This window comes from Channa argus, chromosome 13 (assembly GCF_033026475.1).
Source record: "Channa argus isolate prfri chromosome 13, Channa argus male v1.0, whole genome shotgun sequence".
Classification (NCBI taxonomy): Eukaryota; Metazoa; Chordata; class Actinopteri; order Anabantiformes; family Channidae; genus Channa; species Channa argus.
Genome location: NC_090209.1, coordinates 17,386,837 through 17,404,672, shown reverse-complemented (window position 1 = coordinate 17,404,672; position 17,836 = coordinate 17,386,837). Strand labels below are relative to the sequence as shown.

Here is a 17,836-nt window from a genome sequence, read left to right as displayed (position 1 = left end):
AATATGTAAAGCTAATGATTAAAGATGTTAACAGGTTTGTCACAGATGTATCTACAGATCTGAGACCTGCTGATTTTCAGACTTTTAATAGTGTAAGCACTAATTATTCATTTAAAACTCTGCATTTCCGAAAAATATTTCAGTGCAGTATTTTGTTTTTTTTTCCCTATTTTTGTATTGTTAAGTAAAACTGGCCATCAAGCAAAAATCCTATTATGCTTTTTTTCTATAAAACACAATACTGCTGCAGGGTTATTTCTCCACTATTCTTTACTGATAATTTAGGACAGGTTACTGACTATTAGACGAAGATTAACGGACTATACGGTTTTCTTTTCGCCAAAACGAATAAATTAAATCACAAGTCAAATATGCCCACGTTTCTCATTTTCCCCTTAGAGACATAAAATTGCAAAATATCATAATGGATTGTCTCTTAATTGCACTTATAATAATTTAAACTTACTCATTTTAAATCAAGTCGGATTTTATGGTAAACTGGGAACAACGGGATGTTCAGACAAACGGGACGTGTTTTCAGACCCAAACAGCAGCCAGCAGTATGTACAGATGCTTCATCATAACGCTGGTGTTGGCGTAGATTTCGGCTTGGGATGCTATACATCCTTTGAGCTGCAGTCACGATTTTGGGGGTCTAGAAAATCGTCAAGTCTGGAAGTTTCATCTAGTCTGGGCGATGACGACCGTCTTCAGTGAGGAAGAGTCCGTCTACGCGTTGAGTTTCACGCCTCAATAATTCTGCGCAGGCTCCATCTGTCTGAACGCTTTGGCTCGTGTCTGTCTCACGCCGTATAATGAGACAGAAACTTTATACACTTTATTTTATTCTCAGACTCATTTCACCTGGATTTCTGGGAAATATACAAGAGACCTCTGATCCATTAGCGTTTGGCTACAGACGCTGCCCAAAATCTATGGCGTTTGTCATGTATTAATATTCTAATCTATAGTGTACTTAACCTTCTGCAGTAAGCATATATGAAAACACATTCTCTTGTTCGTTTTCTTTAGCTGATCATTCCTACATAATCAGAACCAGAGATATAACAACTCACTGATTAGTAAAACGATAATATCCCTTTCCATGCAGTTTCTGGAAAACTCTTCCTGATAACACTTTTCTTTACGCCCTTCAACAAAGAATCACTGTGCCCTCAGCTTGCACAGATGGAAACCCACGCTGAAACCAAGACAAAAAGGCTCCTAACCGAAGCCTTTCCTGTACTGTTTTCTGCTCTTATCCCGGAGAGCCAGTTCCAAGGCTGGATTCGATGGCAGTTATTTGGGGCCCCGTGGGACAGGACGCGTGCACCACTGCGCATTTCTAATGTTTGAAGTATAGAGCGTCTGAAACCCTCAAGCTGCAGCAGCTTGCAGGTGAAGAACAGCTTCATCTTAACCACAATGTTGTGAGCTTATCCAGCTACATAACTGTTTCAGGATGCAAATGAATACACTTGGTTTACATTAATATGTCAGTGTAGTAAACAGCAGTGTTTGATTTCCTCCTGACTCAGTGTGTAGGTTTTGTGCGTAAATCCACTATATAAAGCTCAACTGAGGCTGGTTTAACAAATAAGCTAAACGGCATTTGGCTCTTAAATAGATTGTAAGATGATGCACTGTCAACATCTTTATAACGTTATGGTGTGGTGTTGCTATTCTGTGATGTTTGGTTTTTCATTAGAGCTTCACTGGGCGTTATGCACTGTGAAACAAGCATCCCCCTCCAAAAAAAAAAAAAAAAGAAAAAAAACAAAAGAAAAAAAATCACAAAAAAAAAATCGTTGAAGCACATAAATGTGAGGGTGCACAAGGACAGAGCAAGAGCCGGGGCCGGGGAGCAGAGTGGTGAAGCAGTGGGAGACAAGGAGGGGGAGTGTGTGTGCTGGATACTAAAGATAAAGCGGTGGGGGGTTTCCATGGTTGTGGCACGTGCCGAACGCGTGAATCTTACAGCCCCTAGCAGTCTTTGGTTTAATGGTCAAACGGCAGAGAGCGACTGAATTTCATTGAACATGTTTAAATACAAGCTGTGTATGAACGTTTATAATACATGCAATGTTGTATTTGTGTATAGTAACAAATGGAAGTGTCACTTTTTAAAAGTGACCCCGTCAAACACATCGTTCCTCACTGTGTTTTCCCTGCAGTGAAAGAGCTTATTTCATACATTGTCCCACAGTAAACGACTCTTTGTAGACGCAGATATGTTCATGTCCCGGTTGTAAACAGTCTCCTCCCCCACTGCTCCAGGTAAACACCGAGTTTTTGAAATTGGAAGCAAGCTGCTGGGGCATAAGCAGATGTTAATCCATACATAGCGTGGCTTGGGTATATGGTTTATTAATTTCTGGAATAGATTGTTTCAGTCCGGAATCACTCATCTGGTTCTGTTCATTTTGCTAATGGGTTGGCTGTGGGGTCCCTAAACACTGATAAAAGCAATAATAAAATATATATTTAAATATATTTTAACTTTTTTATTTTAATTGCTGTTTTATAGCAGTTGGATTTTGAGAGGTGTAATGACCCAAAAATCATCTTTGATTGATTAGGCTATTGGTCTGTAGGGAACATTCGATGCAAAAATAACAATAAAATAATATATAACGTTATTAATAATTTCATAAAAGCCACGCGAAAAAGTATTTATTATATAAACCACAACAACAACATTTGAATACAACTGAATAAACTACATGTTAAGGAACAACATGCAACATCAATACAAGGCTTCTGTGCGTTATTGGATCAAAGATGAACGTTAGAGCTTCACATTTTAAACGGAGTAAAGCGCAACATCGTAACAAAAACCCGCATACCAGCGGTAGAGACAGGGCCCCAGTGGGACCAGATGGTCCAGACAGGACCTCTACTCAACTCCCAAAGGCATCGCCTCTCATGTCAACCCCCAGCACAATGGCTTATGTTCCCTCCCCTCTGACGCGCCGGACCCACATAAATAGGAGCCTCACCAGCTCTGCCTCACACTTCAGCCAAGCCGCTCAAAGAGCAAAAATCTCCCCTCTAAAATCACATCAACAAGCAGCAAACGAAATGAGTCCCAGCATCGCTACTGACGCCAACCAGCCCTTCCCTGTTAGGTCCACCGTGGCCCAGAGGAAACAAGCCAACGAACTAAGAAAGGTAAGAAAACTATAAACACCTCAGAGCTGTTTATTGAGTTGGAAGTGTTTCCTGGTTTCATTCTTAAAAGTGCCGCCTAATAACGCATTTCAACTGTTTCTTCTAGACTCTGAAACCCCTGCTGGAAAAGAGAAGACGTGCTCGTATCAACGACAGTCTGAGTCATCTGAAGAGCCTGATCCTGCCTCTGGTTGGCAAAGACAACGCACGTTACTCCAAACTGGAGAAAGCTGATATTTTGGAAATGACAGTCCGGTTCCTCAGAGACCTTCCCACCACCCCAGTCAAAGGTGAGCATCGTCTCTCGAACTACTAGATGAACGGCACAAAACATCTTAACTCACATAAGATTCGAAAGCAGTTCCGGACACTAACCAAACCTCTTCTTTTCTTACCCAGCCTCTGCAGACAGTTACAGAGACGGCTACAAAGCCTGCCTTCAGCGCGTCTCCGCTCTGCTTCCCCAAACGTGCATGGATCAAGACGCGTGCCAGCGGGTGAACGAGTTCATCCAGCAGTCCATGTCCGCGACCATCACGCCAACCTGCCTGAACTGCTGCGCGCAAAGCTCCAGGAATCTGCCTCAGATCCAACAGAGAATCCAGAGTCTCAAATCCAGCTTTGGCTCCAGACCAGAGAGACAGTCACGCAGCAGTAGCGGAGCCCCAGGGGCTCCCAACGGAGCGCAGCCAGGCCCGCAGCCTGTCAGCGCTGCCATGTGGAGACCGTGGTAGATTAGATGAAAATCTACGTGTTGTAATTATTCTTGGATGTTGTTTTTGCTAGTTTCATTCCAACACCTGTAGTCGTTGTTATTAAGAAGACGAATTGTCAAAGTTGCTGTGTATTAATTTAATTCAGCATTTGGCTCATCTTGCGTTAAATGCCAGAGGGCACACGAGCACAGATCCCATAAGAAGTGTAAAGTCTGTGAGCTTTAAAAAATGCAATCCTCTTTGGGGTGTCAAAGATACGGGTTGTAGACAACACTTTTGTAAAACCCCAAGGGTTATTTTGTTTGAGGTTTGCACGATGGGCTTAAAAGTATTTTGGTCTGTGCAACAGAATAGTCTGTAAACACTATGTGTTAAATAGGATTTTTATTCACTGATAAAGAAAAACAATGTTTTGCCATTGACAAAAGCTTTTAAATAAATGTACACTCATTGCAATTTTCTGTGTTGTGTGATCTTTATATGTTGTGGTGGGATGAGGGTCTAAAATTTGTCATTAATCAGACATCTGAATGAAAAAGTCTCAGCACTAAAGGGAATAAAAAAGGCGCGCAAACGCATAAAGCCACAGGTCATCCTCAGCCTATTGATGCTGATGAGCAGCTGCTCTATTGTTGGTGATGCGAGGCTCTTCTCTTTGCCGCCAAATTGGTGGGAAGAATTTGGACTGGTTGTGTGATGGGACACACACTGAAATTACCGCAGTGGTGAATTTCAATGACACGTTTGACGCAGCCAACAACTGTTTCCCAGCGGCTTAACAAAGTGTATTATGTTTAATAGTTGGCAGTTCCCCAAATTTTTTATGTAGGAGAGTAAAACATTTACAGGCCAACTAAATAGTGTCTGTGTGTGTGTGTGTGTGTGTGTGCAAGTGTACATATGAACTTCTTGCTTTAGACCAAAATAAAACATATTTAAACAACCCACAAAAGTCACAAATTGGATTAATTCTTGATTAAACCAACTCACAGTATCTTAAACACATTTTTCCTTCCTGGCTCACTATCAAACTGCGCTGCACCTTTTCACTGTAAACTCTTTGTGTTTCTTGCATACAGTGGAAAAATATTAGACCCCCTGCTCTTGTCTTTTCTGGGTGTATTCTCCTTAGAATCCACAGTAAGTGACCCTGTCAATAACTGTCTATAAACATTTAGAGACAGTGATTATCTGCAAATTCTGTCTACAAACAGAGAATGAAGAATATAACAAAGAATAAAATTAAAGGTTTGTAGTTTGGTTTGAAGTGCGGACCAGAAGCTGAGTTGTTTGCTCGTGGTTGCTTTTTTATTATAAAGATATGAAAGTTTATGAGCTACAGACAATAAGCAATCAGGAGGGAGCTAAATATTTTTTTACAGCACTGCATTAAGTCATTATGTTCAGCTGAACCTGTGATTTGCTTTTGCACAGATCGTGGACTGAATTTGAAGACATCTTATGATGAGCTTTTGTTTGTATTTGGACTTTTTTGCCAATTTTTAGACATGGGATGTCTCACATTTTTTTCCTCCTTGTCTAAAAAGTACTGGGAAACTGAACCAACTATACAAATTTGGAAATCAACACTGTTTATTTAGGAAGTATCCACCACATAATTTATGTTTCATGATTTTTATGTCTCCTAATCAGAGACATGAAGCCACGTGAAAATTTATTCAAAATGTTAAACCGAAATGTTAAATGTTAAACAAATCCTCTCAAAGCAAAATTATTACAATTACTTGTATTTGTAATTATTTTCCAAGTTGCCATGTCAGTACGTAGTGGGTGAACCTTTTGCGGATGGGTTTCCCTGGACTTTGACAATCAGCTCAAACTCTGTCAGGTTTACAGTGTCAACTCCAGACACTGCTGCTCAGAGGGGTTTAGATCTGGAATTCCTCCCTGATGATCCTGTATTTTGCAGCATTTATCAGTCATCACAATCTTGCGTACTGCCACCATCTTTAGTGTAGTGGTCTGTCATGTGTCTTTTGACAAATTGATATTGGTTTTTTTTTGGTGTTGTTTTTTTTAGATGAATTTATTTACCACTCTCCCATCACGCTGGCGAAGCATCCGGTCAGCTTCTGTTGTTGCTTCAAATGAAGCATATGAATCTTAAAACTCCCTTTGAATCATATTTCTCGTTTTTATGGCTTCTCACTCACTTTCTACTTCACTCACTAGTATTTTCCTTTTTGTTCCAGATAATACATCTGGATAATACTGCCTGTGCCTAATACTGCAATTTAGCTGTGGATGAAGATGAATACATACAAAGTTGTTTATTTAACTGTGTAATTGTGATCTCTGCGGAGATCTGTTTTCACTTTGACATAAATAAATGCATTTGCTTGTCAGTGTAATATTATCAACATCAAATACCCTTTTAATTTGTTGTTCTGAACATAATAACTTCTAAGAGAAAATACTTATACTACTTAATATAGCAATGAACAATATTTTTAGCTCATGGTATATCTTACTGCCTAATGTGGACATTTTCACAGGTTTTACTGGATTTATTGAAGTAGAACACAGTGATTAAGCCTAACAAAGAAAATGAAATGATGCAGCTAATGGTCATTATTTTATAGCAAAACCGCAAGATCATCCACAAAGTTAACAACCAAATCTTTTTACGCAAACATTTAAATAGTGAATAATTATATATCATCAACATGTTCTCTTCTGGATTGCTCATTTACACGTATGAAGATCAAAATGTGTTCAGAATACTTCCCAATGGTCTAAAAGGCGCTCGCTGTTTCTCCCCCATCCCGTCGCCCGCAGGAGACACCTAATTCCCATGAAGTGTCGGAACATTTTCAGACAAAGCGCACTGTTATCCTGCCTGCACAGATGGGTTACCGACGCCGAATTTGCTGAAAAAGACAAAAGAGGACTCTAACCGTAAGAGCAAAACTCAGGAAAAGTCTCCCTCCTCCCCTCCCCATCATGATCCCTCCATCCCAGCGGCTCGGCACAGAACGCGTGCAGCAAGTGTGCCTCTCAATTTGAGGGCAACACGTGTGTGCTTTCACATTTCGACTCTGTAGACTTTATTTTTCATTTTGAATAATCTCGAGATAACATGTGCACAAAATTAACAACTTACACAAGACAAACATCTTATTGGAAAACTAACAGGAGACTTTTGATTAGTCTCTGCAAAGCTGTTTGCCTTGGCCAGGCTGCTTCATTTACAATAGTTTCTGAATCTATTGTATGTTTGCTTTATATTAGTCGACATTAGTTTCTTTTTTTGGGACATGGTTACCGTCACAGAACAGAGCTGCCGCTACCAGGTTGTTTAGAATCATTGTCCGTTTTCAGTGTGAACTATTTTATATTTAACGCGGGTTGTCGGCGGACAAGGTTTCTCTCAGTCAAACATCTTTCATCCCCATCAACAGATGATAGCAGATGATTTCATGATAGCTTGGACGCCAAAATATCCATGAGTCAAGCGTAAGGAGACAATTGCATCACGGAGTTTCCAAACAGGGGGGCGAGAATGGTTGCTTTCAGTTGGACACTAACAACCTGGACCCATCAAAAACATGCAGATGGGATACCCACGCCAAAACTGCGTGGAGCTCAAGTATCGTGCGTGTCAAAGGTTGATGAAGAGTTTGCGCACATGCAATAGTATGTGTATGTGTGTGCGTGTGCGTGCGCATGGACGTGATAGATCCATGTAGGGACCGGGGCTGGTCAGGATGCTGGTGTCGTGTAGGGGGAGGGGTCGTGGAGGTTTGGGGATGAAGTTGAAGGCTCAGTAACAGACAGCCATCTGCTCCCCGTGGCGCGTGCTGCGCGCGTGGTTCCCCCGAGTTCAGTGATATGTGATGGGCTGTCAAGTATCTGCAGCTTTTATTTGAAATCTGAAAACTCAGAGCTACCGTTCAACGTTTGATTAATCCCTGTCAGGTAATTAATAGTTTACTATCCACAAGTGCAAAGTTTTAAACAGCGTTTATACAGTATTTAAAACGCCAGATAGTTCAAATCTATAGGCTTGTTTTATATTCCGCAGTGGCTTTTGTTATTGAAGACCATGCTGCTTCACCACCACTGTCTGGTTATCATCACCCTCCACCGTGCGTGAGACGGGGGCATAGGGGGTGCACCCTACAGGTAGGGACCCCTCCCAGGCAAAAGCTGCATTAAGTACGTCATATGCAAAAACTATTGTTGTCAAAATCTAAGAACAGATGTTATTTGAAAGTAGCGTGGCTTGGGTATGTGAATCTTTATCTCTGTGGAAACTTTTCCATACGCGCAAACCTGCCCTCTATGGCAGAAGTATATGTATTGCACCCTGGTGTTTTAAGTGTGCATTTGTTTATAATTTGAAGCATTATTTTAAAAAATATGTAGTTAAACCTACAATAATCACACACACACACACACACAATAATAAAAAGGTTTGGCAGGATGTTTGACAGACCACCAAATACGAATGATTATGCCAACCAAATTATTGTTACAGTAAACTTTTGTATTAGTCTGATATGTTTTAGAGTCCGATCACAACATAAATGAATGTTTTATCATATTTATTCAATATTTTGTTATTTTGTTCACTGTTCACATCTGAACACTGCGTATTTACAATGTATTATATAGATTTATATATATATATATATTTATATAACAAAACACTATCTGTTTCATGTACTGTTAATGGCATAATGAACACAATTTTTTTACATTTAAAAATGACAGAAAAATTTAAGAATTAACTAGTTTTGGTATTTGCCGAGTACGCATGTGGTGCTCCATAGGTTCTTTACGCACATATTTCTGCAGCTTCTTGACGCAGATTATTGTTAATTTAGGCTATGGATCATAACGCAGACACGCACTGCAGTTGTTACGCTTGGATTTGGGTAGAAAACAGATGGTTATCTTACTGAATTGCCTTTCTGTTGTTTTCATCAAATACGTGGTCTGTCCAAATAGTTTTTTGTCGGCTTGGGGGCGTACCAGTGACGCACGAAGACTGACGCCACAGACTTGGATATATATACCGCAGCTCTCCGCCTTTAGAGAGATATTCCCCGACTTCTGTTTTGGACACTTCTCTGACAAAAAGACGACGATGAAAATGTCTCCAAACACGACTTGTGAAGCTCTTCAGTCCTTTCCCCCAAGGCTAACTGTGGCAAAAAGAAAAGAGGCTCTTGAGCTCAGAAAGGTAACTAATGTCTCTAGATTTTACTTCGATTTGTTCAGTTGCAATGTACCGTGCACTCAATTTAATGCAGGAATACTAAATGTTTTGTGTAATGTTTAGACTATGAAGCCTTTGATGGAAAAAAGAAGGCGCGCCCGTATCAACGACAGCTTGCACCATCTGAAAAGCCTCATCCTTCCTCTCACGGGAAGAGATGTAAGTTGCTCCACACGTCTGAATAAATGCCTCAAAAGTTTGCAGAAATACCAAAGTCAAAGTAGTGTTTAAGCTTGGGTTTAACATTTGCATTTTCTATTTTTTTTTCCAGAAGAATCGCTACTCCAAGCTTGAGAAAGCCGACATCCTGGAAATGACCGTGAGATTTCTCAGCGACATTCCCCCAATAAAATCCAAAAGTAAGTTATGGATCCTTTTGCTCATCACTTTTGCTCATAAAAAGTCAATGGAATTCTCGTTTCCAAACAATGAAACTAACATTTGGTTGCCTTCTCAGATCCCACAGACAGTTACGGAGACGGCTACAAAGCCTGCCTCCAGCGCGTCTCCGCGCTGATTCCACAAACGAGCTTGGATCAAGACGCGTGCGAACGGGTGAACGATTTTATCCAGCGGTCCCTCTCCACCACCATCACCCCAACCTGCTTGAACTGCTGCGCTCACAGCTCCAAGACCATTCCTCAAATCCAACAGACAATCGTGCGCCTCAAATCCAGATTCAGCTCCAGCCAGTCCCGCAGCAGCAGCAGTGAGGTGGCTCAAGCAGGAGCGCAGCCGAGCCTGCAGACTGTCAGCACCGCCATGTGGAGACCATGGTAGATTTCTCTAGTTAAAGTGGCCCAATCTCCTAAAAGCCTGCAAACAGACTGAAAAGTAGGCAACCTGATGAGATGGCATCACTTGTAAATACACACAGTGATCTACTGCCTCGTTTTTGTTGATGAAAGGCCAGAATTCATCGCTAAATAGCATCGGTTGAGTATTATATACTTATGTTTTTGCGCACGAGTCTGTTGTCCCGTATAAGTCGACAAGGTTAGACAGTCGTATTTTTAATCTGCATGTATGTATACGTTAAATATTTAGTCCCCTTTGTGGACTAAGTGATGAAGGGCTATTGAAACAGCCCCGTAAGACCCAAAGGGTCAGTGTATGTATGAATTTGCACTGATTTTAAGTCTGTGTAAATGAAGTGTGTAGACGTTTTTTGTGTCACTCTAAGTATCTCTGTTGGGATGTATTTTATTTTTTGCTATTTTCAGCAAATGTTGTATATATGCTATATAAACACAAATAAAACTACGATGTCGTGGTCATATGTTGTGTAGCCTCTTCGTTTCCACACTACTGTAGAAATACGTTTTTGCTACAATATTACGCACTGTTGTATGATGGCCACACAAAGGAGAATTACTGACACACAGAGTTACTGTGATTTCTAATGAAATAAGAAACGGGGAAAACGGAGAACAAAATGATTTACCCAGACTTTGAGCTTGGAGCAGGCAATATGATGTAAAGTGCTATCATGCGGTAACGACCATTAAACATCTGTTTAATGGTCAAAAGCGTGGACGTCACATCTGTCGAGCGGAAGCAGATTAAAAACCGTTACTCGTGATTTTCGGATGGATGCTGTGGTCTAACGCACCCGATCAGGTGACGGGAAATACTGCCCCCTTACTTTGAAACGCGGTCTCTGCTGCCCTCCTCTGATGGATGCAGGCATTGACTTTGCAGTTTCTTATCTCTCTTGCACAATCTTGACTTTCCCGTTTTTGTGTTTAAAAGGAACCGGTTACTACACACAAAAAGAAAAGTGGCTTTCGTTTTACTTCGGACTTTAGCCTTGAATATGCTTTGCCTATTTTAAAACACTTTGGATGAAACGGTTTTGCAAAACAAATTAGTTACATCACACGAACCCTCTGTAAGAGCGAACAAGGCTTTTCTCTGTATTTGTTCTACTTTTGTTTTTCCTATAGTCACACTGTGTCGTGAAAGGGTTAGGTAAATTAAGTGTATTTATAAATGTATCGATGACATCGCATAATTGCCTTTGAAGTTTTTTCCTTTGAAGGTTTTGAGGCTGATTGGTTGAGAATTTTAGGCAGGCGATTTTCCGTTTTAGCTATTTCAGCGAGCAGACGGTTTGTTCTGTGGTATTATCTTCCTCTCAGCTCAATTGTGGAACGTAAAATGTTCATTGTTTTATCATACAACGACATCTGGACTGTATAATTGTTGGACCACCGGCCTCTACACCCTGACTTGAGTATTTATGTTTAGTCTCTCCCCCCCCCCCAGGCTGAGTCATTTCTCAGACAGACTGTGATCAGACCTGCCGGCGGACACCGGAGGTTTCTGATTCCTTTTCACATCACACAGGAATCAACACGAGACCAACGAGCCCCGAGAGCTTATCCTCGCCATCATGTCGGCACGGCAGGCACGCGAAGCAGCATCCCCCCTGCAACTATGCCGGTAAGACGTTAAATGGGACACATTAACTCACGGACGAGCAGCCTACACATGCTAATTAATATGTGCTGTTGATGGACAAATGACGAGACCGGCGCGGCTACCGGCGTCATTGCGTGAGCGTCTCTCTGTGATCACACAGATAATCTCCATATCTTCACGTTGGCGACACAAAACGCCACTGTCTGTATGTTCATGTCGTCGGTGTCCCGTCGGTGATCGACAAAGCTTTATTTCTGGCTACTTTATGATGATTTTGAAGGGTTGTTTTCAGGTTATTGAGCATGCGGGCTTCCGGCAGAGGCGCGGACCGTCTCTGTCGCATGCCGTATGTGATGACCTCAACACCGGTAGAAACACTGAGAATACCAAGGACAAATTAAGGTCGCTATCGTTTTACCCAAACTCTGATAAAAGTTGCATTTTATAACGTAGGATAAATGATTTGTGTCGTGTAGTTAGGCTACATAGTTCGCCTGGTCCGTGTCGTTAAACTGCGCATGTAGTCGTCTCCATATTTGTTTCCATAAAGAAGAGCAGTGAAAACCCACATCCAGCTGTGCATAATAGATTGGTAATGACTGCTACCTATTAAAATGCCTTTGCAATGAGTAGACTTCATTTCCCAGCAGCATGGGGGGTTGGTTGTATCTGTGCTCACCTGTAGGTGGAGCCATGCAGCTCTGTGACAGTAGGTGTTTCAAATTTCATGTGACGTTTGACCCATGTTGTTGTAGTGTTGTCACATGTCAAAACGTTTTTAACCAACACAATTTTTTAAATTAATTTCTTTTTATTTTTTCTTACACAGTTTGCCCAGTAATGTTATTTTGTGATCTATAATTACTTTTCCCCCTTTGAACTGAGCATAAAGACCATACTTTCACGTTCAGGTCAAAAACGTGGGTGTGTATTATTCTCAACCAGAGCCTCCTATCATGCTGTGACTTTTCAATGAGTACAACCACTCCTCTCACTCAGAATTAAGTGTGACGTGTGACTGCAATGCTGGTAATGCCTGTCCGTTCCCAGTGACGGAACCTCACTGATGCATTACTGACTGTATGATTGTTTAATGTCAAAATATGAAGCTTTATGTGTTTGCCCATAACAAATTTTTTTCATGAACAAATTTTACTTCAAAAACCTTCCTATACTTGCTAACAAGAAGGGGATCCACTTTCTCTACCACTGTACCTTTTTGTTTTCAGGCCCAGACTTCCCCATGCCTCTCCATTTCTCCACTCTTTCTGGCTGGTCTTGATTGTTTATGTTCAATTCAAACTTCCTGCCACTTAAACCACGGCACCACATGTACATCTCCCATTCTTCAGTCACCACTCTTTTAAAAGAAACTCATTGAAAGTTAAATGCACCTTTGCCACTACTCAGATAGTTATATAAACTCTACAAGGGTTACAAACATGCTCAGTATGAGCTTTCCAGTCCACTCTTTTGACTTAATATATTACTTTGTTTATTATTTGTCTCACCTTCCTTTCAGGACATACACAAATTTAGGGATTTAGGGACTGTTATTTATTTTATTTGACTAAAGGTGATCGACTGGCCTGTGCAAACATTAATGCGTATGTGAGACTGAGGTATGTGTTTTAAATTTGTGTTTACAGCTGTGGGTGTTTGTCAAATACCTGTCTTACGTGGTAATGAAAGATTGCTGAGCTAAAACACAGTCTCCTCCACCCCACTTTATTCTCTCTTCTTGCTGTCGGGCTCAGGACAGAGATGACACTAAGACATACTTTTCTGATGCTAATACACCGCTTCCGCCACTCTTCTTCTCATCATAGGTAAACAGGCAGCAGAATGCTATTGATTATGGTGTATGCATTTGTACCTGGCTGTAATGATATTAATGAGTTATACTTTCATTGTCATTTAGGTGTAGAGCATGTGTATTATTATGAATGAAGCAGTGCATTAAGTGGTGAAACTCAGCTCTGCTTTCACCAGCTGTCGTTTTTGTTTCATTATCTCTGGCCACATATCTTTGACTCTTATTTTTTTATTCTTATCATTTTTCATAGCTCAACCAACCTAGACTCACATGTATGTAATGAAGACCATGCCACTGATTTCTTAATGGAGTACTTGCACTTGTGTACTTTGAGTATATTTCAGTGCATATCAGTACTTCAGCTTGAGTAAAGAATTTGAAGTAGTACTTGCATTGTGAGTTTGCATGACTGTTTTTTCGCTGCTTGTAATAAAAATAATCATACTTGTATATCATGAGGCTTCGAAGGGTGAAGGTAAGTATTAAATCTTGGCTTAGTAACTCTGTCACAGACGGGTTTGCGCAGGCGCATACAACGTGGGTTTGTTTGGCGTCCGTGAAAACATGGCGGAAGACAGTGACCGCGCTGCGGAGAGTTGTCAGCCTCCCAAGAGGCACAAGTCTTACGTGTGTTTGTACTTTCGTGGCTGTAAGAGTGAGTCTGACTCTACGACGCGCAGAGGGAAAACCAGTGAGAACGCGAGCGAAACCACGGGCTCCTTTATGGAGAATGTAAAGTAAGGTAACTTTTATCCCAGGGCGTGATCCCAGGACTTAAGGATGGAGGAAATGTCAGTGTTACAACATTTGTCAGCGATGCAAAGTGAAAATATAAGTGTTACCTATACTTGTCAAAATCACTGCACGTCGGTCTGCTGTATGAAAACACGGTCCGTAGTTTGTTCTGTAATTTTGTGGCGCCTCAGTCATCCATGTGAGGGTAACAGGTCATGTCCACTGCTTACCTCTTACTTTGAGATGTTTGTCCAGTTATCCAAGTAGCTTCTTCAGCCAAGTTACATAGTGGTTCAAACAGGTAAAACACGACATTCATCTGCATTTATGTCTTGACATATAAAGTTTAGGCCTGAAAATATTACCTCAGCAGGGGGTTAATCTCCCACATCAAGGGATGCTGAATACACAGGTGGCATTGCCATATACAGGAGTTTCTCATTAAACACTGTATAATACACAAATGTGTGTTGTGTATTGATCTCCAGATGACCGTAATTTAGTGTAAAATTTCAAACACATCTAGATGCAGCGCAGCGTTTTCAGAGGAATTTATCTGTACTATGTTCCATATGTGATGTGGTGCTGTATGTAACACCTGCCCGACATGGAGAGGTGAGACTGGAGTAAAACACAGATACTGCAGACTTTAACAAAATAGTCTGCATAATGAGTGAGGAGCACTCCATTTGCAGTATGCCTGAAGGATGTGTTGAACTCATAAGTGACTGCATTGTCCAATATCACAAATCATAAATTTGTCTCAGTGGGATTGACAACATCGCACATTTCCAATGATACCTACGAGTCTCCCCAGCTGAAACTGTTCGTTCCTGCTTTTGTCATTTCCAGGATAGGATACTCTTAGCAAGTTTTACCTGCCAAATTTCTCAATAACTGCAGAATGTCCAGAACTCTGCTGCCCGTCCCAATCACACAAACTCCCGTGACCACATCACTTGGTCACAAAGCTGCACTTTGCTCTAACTGCACTAATTCAAAATCCTCCTGCTCTCTTTGAGTTCCTTAAGAAGTGTTATATACAGAACATTTATAATTAGTATTATTATTATTGGATAAGGACATACACAATGTTGTAATCCTACTATCAGCTCCTCATTTAACAGTAACAGTGCTTCTCTTTACTGCAGAATCATGCGGCCAGATGACGCCAACATCGTTGGCAACGTCCATGGTGGCATCATCCTTAAGCTAATCGAGGAAGCGGGATGCATTGTTAGTACGCGACACTGCAACACACAGAATGGGGTGAGAGACATTTTAGCCTTCATACTGAAATATTTTACTGTAATTTCTGTGTTTACATTGTTATAGGTTAATCTTTGAAAGCACACAATGTGAACTGTGTACTTAAACATGTCCAGGACATTTCCAGGTCATGGTTCTCAAGGAAGAGTTGTTAGTGGCAACTCAGGAATTAAGTCAAATGCAAGTCATTGTAAGCGGTTATGTTGTAACAAATTGTATGTATACATGTTCCCCTTTGACTAAAAAAAAAAAAACAAAATCATTAGACAAAGTCAGATTATGTATTAACAAGATTTTATCATAGTGTTTACAGTTCATTAGTTTTAGCCAAAACAAGGCATTAATGCCTGTTTAGGTTTTAAACAGTATAAAACCTGACATGATGAATTAATTAAATACCTTTAATTAATCTCTGATGGAGCATTTGTAATGGCTTATTTTACATTAAATATTGTGTTGATTAAAAAAAGTTTAACTCTTTTAACACTCTTTTTAACAATTTTAAAATGAAGGGATGCAAACATTTGAACCTAAATGCACTTTTGATGAATAAATAAATGTATGAATAAATATATTCCGTAGGATCCTCAGCCTTTGCCTTCAAGAAAACAACCCCGAGTTGTAGAGACCATTAATCTCAGTACACATTTTTATTTGTTCCTGCAATGGTCATCTGTAAAAGATCATTCTTTAGTTGATGGCAGCTTAAATTTGTTCCCCACAGGACCGCTGTTTGGCAGTTCTGGTTCGGGTGGAGAAGACTGAGTTCCTGTCCCCTGTGTTCATTGGTGAGGTTGCCCATGTCACAGCTGAGATCACTTACACCTCCAAGCACTCACTGGAAGTGCAGGTCAAAGTCATGGCTGAGAACATCCTCACAGGTGGGTCATGACGTGAGATGCTTTTTCCGAAGTTGCACACACCACATATTGAAGTTCAAATATTTCCTTAACTGATTAAATTTAATAAAGAATTTAATTATTTTAAAATTATGGAAATTCTGCATTTCTAGAAATCTTTTGTTAAATGCTGTTACACCTTTAATTCACTTTATTTAGGTATACACATATACAGTATGCAACTCCTTACATCACAGTATGCAATAACTGCACCTAATGATCATTTAGTTGATTCATATTATGGTTATTTGTCTAAATTAAATGAATAATTATTTGTCCATAACGTAAATAAAGTCAGTTTACATTCATAAACAGCAGAAAGTCACCACAAACTGTATAATGCTGTATTTGTTCAGTTTAAATGAGAAAAATTGCAATTGTACCCACTTTATAGCTATTTCACGTAAAAAAGACTGTTAAGTGCCATTTTAATATTTGATCAGTAGAGGGCAGCAAACAATAAGTAATGCTGCTCTTCGAAGGTGAACAGATGAAGCACTGCTTACATGAGGCATTGTATGAGCTATGAGCTGAGACAGGGGAATAGAAGCTCACAGCCATGTTGATTTCTAGTTTTATAATGCGAGCCAAGAATCACAGCCAGTAATTCTTGAATGTTATTAAGATTTGTGCACATGTGATTATCCAGGCACACACTGTATGTGTGCAGGCTTACATACAAACTCCCTAGTGTCCCCTGAGTAAAGACATGGGGAAGATCACACTGGGCTGCCCTACTGCCATCTATGAACCTTGAAATGCCATTGGAACCAGTGATGCACAGACTCTCTGAAATTAACAAATGTCATGTGCTGACCATAATCTAACTGCTTAAACTCATATGGAAAATGGAGAGATGATGTGTTTACCTATTAATACATGTAAAAACCATTCACATTATATCAGTAAGATGCTGAGTAAATAAATATAAATTAAATTTCAGGAGAATCTTCACGTGAAATGCAAAACCTCACTAGACTTTTTTTATTAATGAATGCATAGTAAGAAGGTTGTAGGGCATTAAAACAACCTCTCCATCTGTGATTTGATGCGATTAAGCCAAGTGATGAAAGAAAAAACGAGGAAGAGGGAGAGGAGGAGAAGAGAAGCAGACAGACATAAACGGGCAAATAAATGATAGAGCCAAAGAAAGAGGACAAAGGAGTGAGAGTGGGGAAGAGATAGAAAAAAGGATGAAGGAAAGGAGGTGTTAAAAACAAAAGAAATATCCCCTAGACAGTCGTTGCCGTAGCAACAGGCTCATACTGGTTGGTTGGCTGGTTGCTGGGCTGGAAGCAGGTTGATGGAGGCGGAGGCAGAGATATGAGATGACAGGTGGAAAGGAGCATACGTACATACAGGCATTGGGCATGGACTGGCCACTACAGTACACGTCCTGTTGGGAGGGATCAGGAAGTGTCGACAGAATGTACTCAAGGCACTGTTTAGTTAGATGCACATTATAAGGGTTATCATTTATGCATAGATAGCAACAGAATTAATTTTAATATATCCAAGGTTTATCCTTATACTCCTCCATACATACTTTAACTACTAGCCA

The 17,836-nt window shown here is 40.4% G+C and overlaps 3 protein-coding genes across 8 annotated transcripts in view; all 3 read left to right on the top strand.

The window, feature by feature from the left end:
- Positions 1–2,878: 2,878 nt before the first annotated feature.
- LOC137139864 (transcription factor HES-2-like) lies at positions 2,879–4,343 on the top strand. The gene is made up of 3 exons (XM_067527699.1): positions 2,879–3,171; positions 3,278–3,461; positions 3,571–4,343. Exons 1-3 carry the CDS (start codon positions 2,926–2,928, stop codon positions 3,903–3,905), a joined length of 765 nt encoding a protein of 254 aa, XP_067383800.1. The 5' UTR covers positions 2,879–2,925; the 3' UTR covers positions 3,906–4,343.
- Positions 4,344–8,969: 4,626 nt separating this feature from the next.
- Positions 8,970–10,428, top strand: LOC137140305 (transcription factor HES-2-like). Its single transcript, XM_067528590.1, has 4 exons — positions 8,970–9,096; positions 9,196–9,291; positions 9,404–9,491; positions 9,590–10,428. Exons 1-4 carry the CDS (start codon positions 9,001–9,003, stop codon positions 9,910–9,912), a joined length of 603 nt encoding a protein of 200 aa, XP_067384691.1. The 5' UTR covers positions 8,970–9,000; the 3' UTR covers positions 9,913–10,428.
- A 445-nt stretch (positions 10,429–10,873) lies between these two features.
- acot7 (acyl-CoA thioesterase 7) overlaps positions 10,874–17,836 on the top strand; it is a 48,227-nt gene continuing 41,264 nt past the window's right edge. For 3 of the 6 annotated variants that reach the window (XM_067527940.1, XM_067527939.1, XM_067527938.1), the window contains exons 1-4: positions 10,875–11,023; positions 11,401–11,577; positions 15,259–15,376; positions 16,101–16,257. In XM_067527940.1, coding sequence (XP_067384041.1) covers positions 11,528–11,577; positions 15,259–15,376; positions 16,101–16,257 — 325 coding nt within the window. In that variant the 5' untranslated portion in view covers positions 10,875–11,023; positions 11,401–11,527. Of the gene's footprint in view, positions 11,024–11,400; positions 11,578–13,313; positions 13,386–13,921; positions 14,110–15,258; positions 15,377–16,100; positions 16,258–17,836 lie in introns of those variants that run through there. The other 3 variants (XM_067527936.1, XM_067527935.1, XM_067527937.1) reach the window with 2 other exon arrangements.

What these genes read in the sequence shown, in the direction of transcription:
- LOC137139864 (XM_067527699.1), top strand. Translation starts at nt 2,926, where the DNA reads ATGTCAACCCCCAGCACAATGGCTTATGTTCCCTCCCCTCTGACGCGC. An exon ending in AAGCCAACGAACTAAGAAAG is followed by an intron (nt 3,172 to 3,277) that starts GTAAGAAAACTA and finishes TGTTTCTTCTAG; the next exon opens with ACTCTGAAACCCCTGCTGGA. An exon ending in TCCCACCACCCCAGTCAAAG is followed by an intron (nt 3,462 to 3,570) that starts GTGAGCATCGTC and finishes TTTCTTACCCAG; the next exon opens with CCTCTGCAGACAGTTACAGA.
- LOC137140305 (XM_067528590.1), top strand. Translation starts at nt 9,001, where the DNA reads ATGAAAATGTCTCCAAACACGACTTGTGAAGCTCTTCAGTCCTTTCCC. An exon ending in AGGCTCTTGAGCTCAGAAAG is followed by an intron (nt 9,097 to 9,195) that starts GTAACTAATGTC and finishes TGTAATGTTTAG; the next exon opens with ACTATGAAGCCTTTGATGGA. An exon ending in TCCCCCAATAAAATCCAAAA is followed by an intron (nt 9,492 to 9,589) that starts GTAAGTTATGGA and finishes TTGCCTTCTCAG; the next exon opens with ATCCCACAGACAGTTACGGA.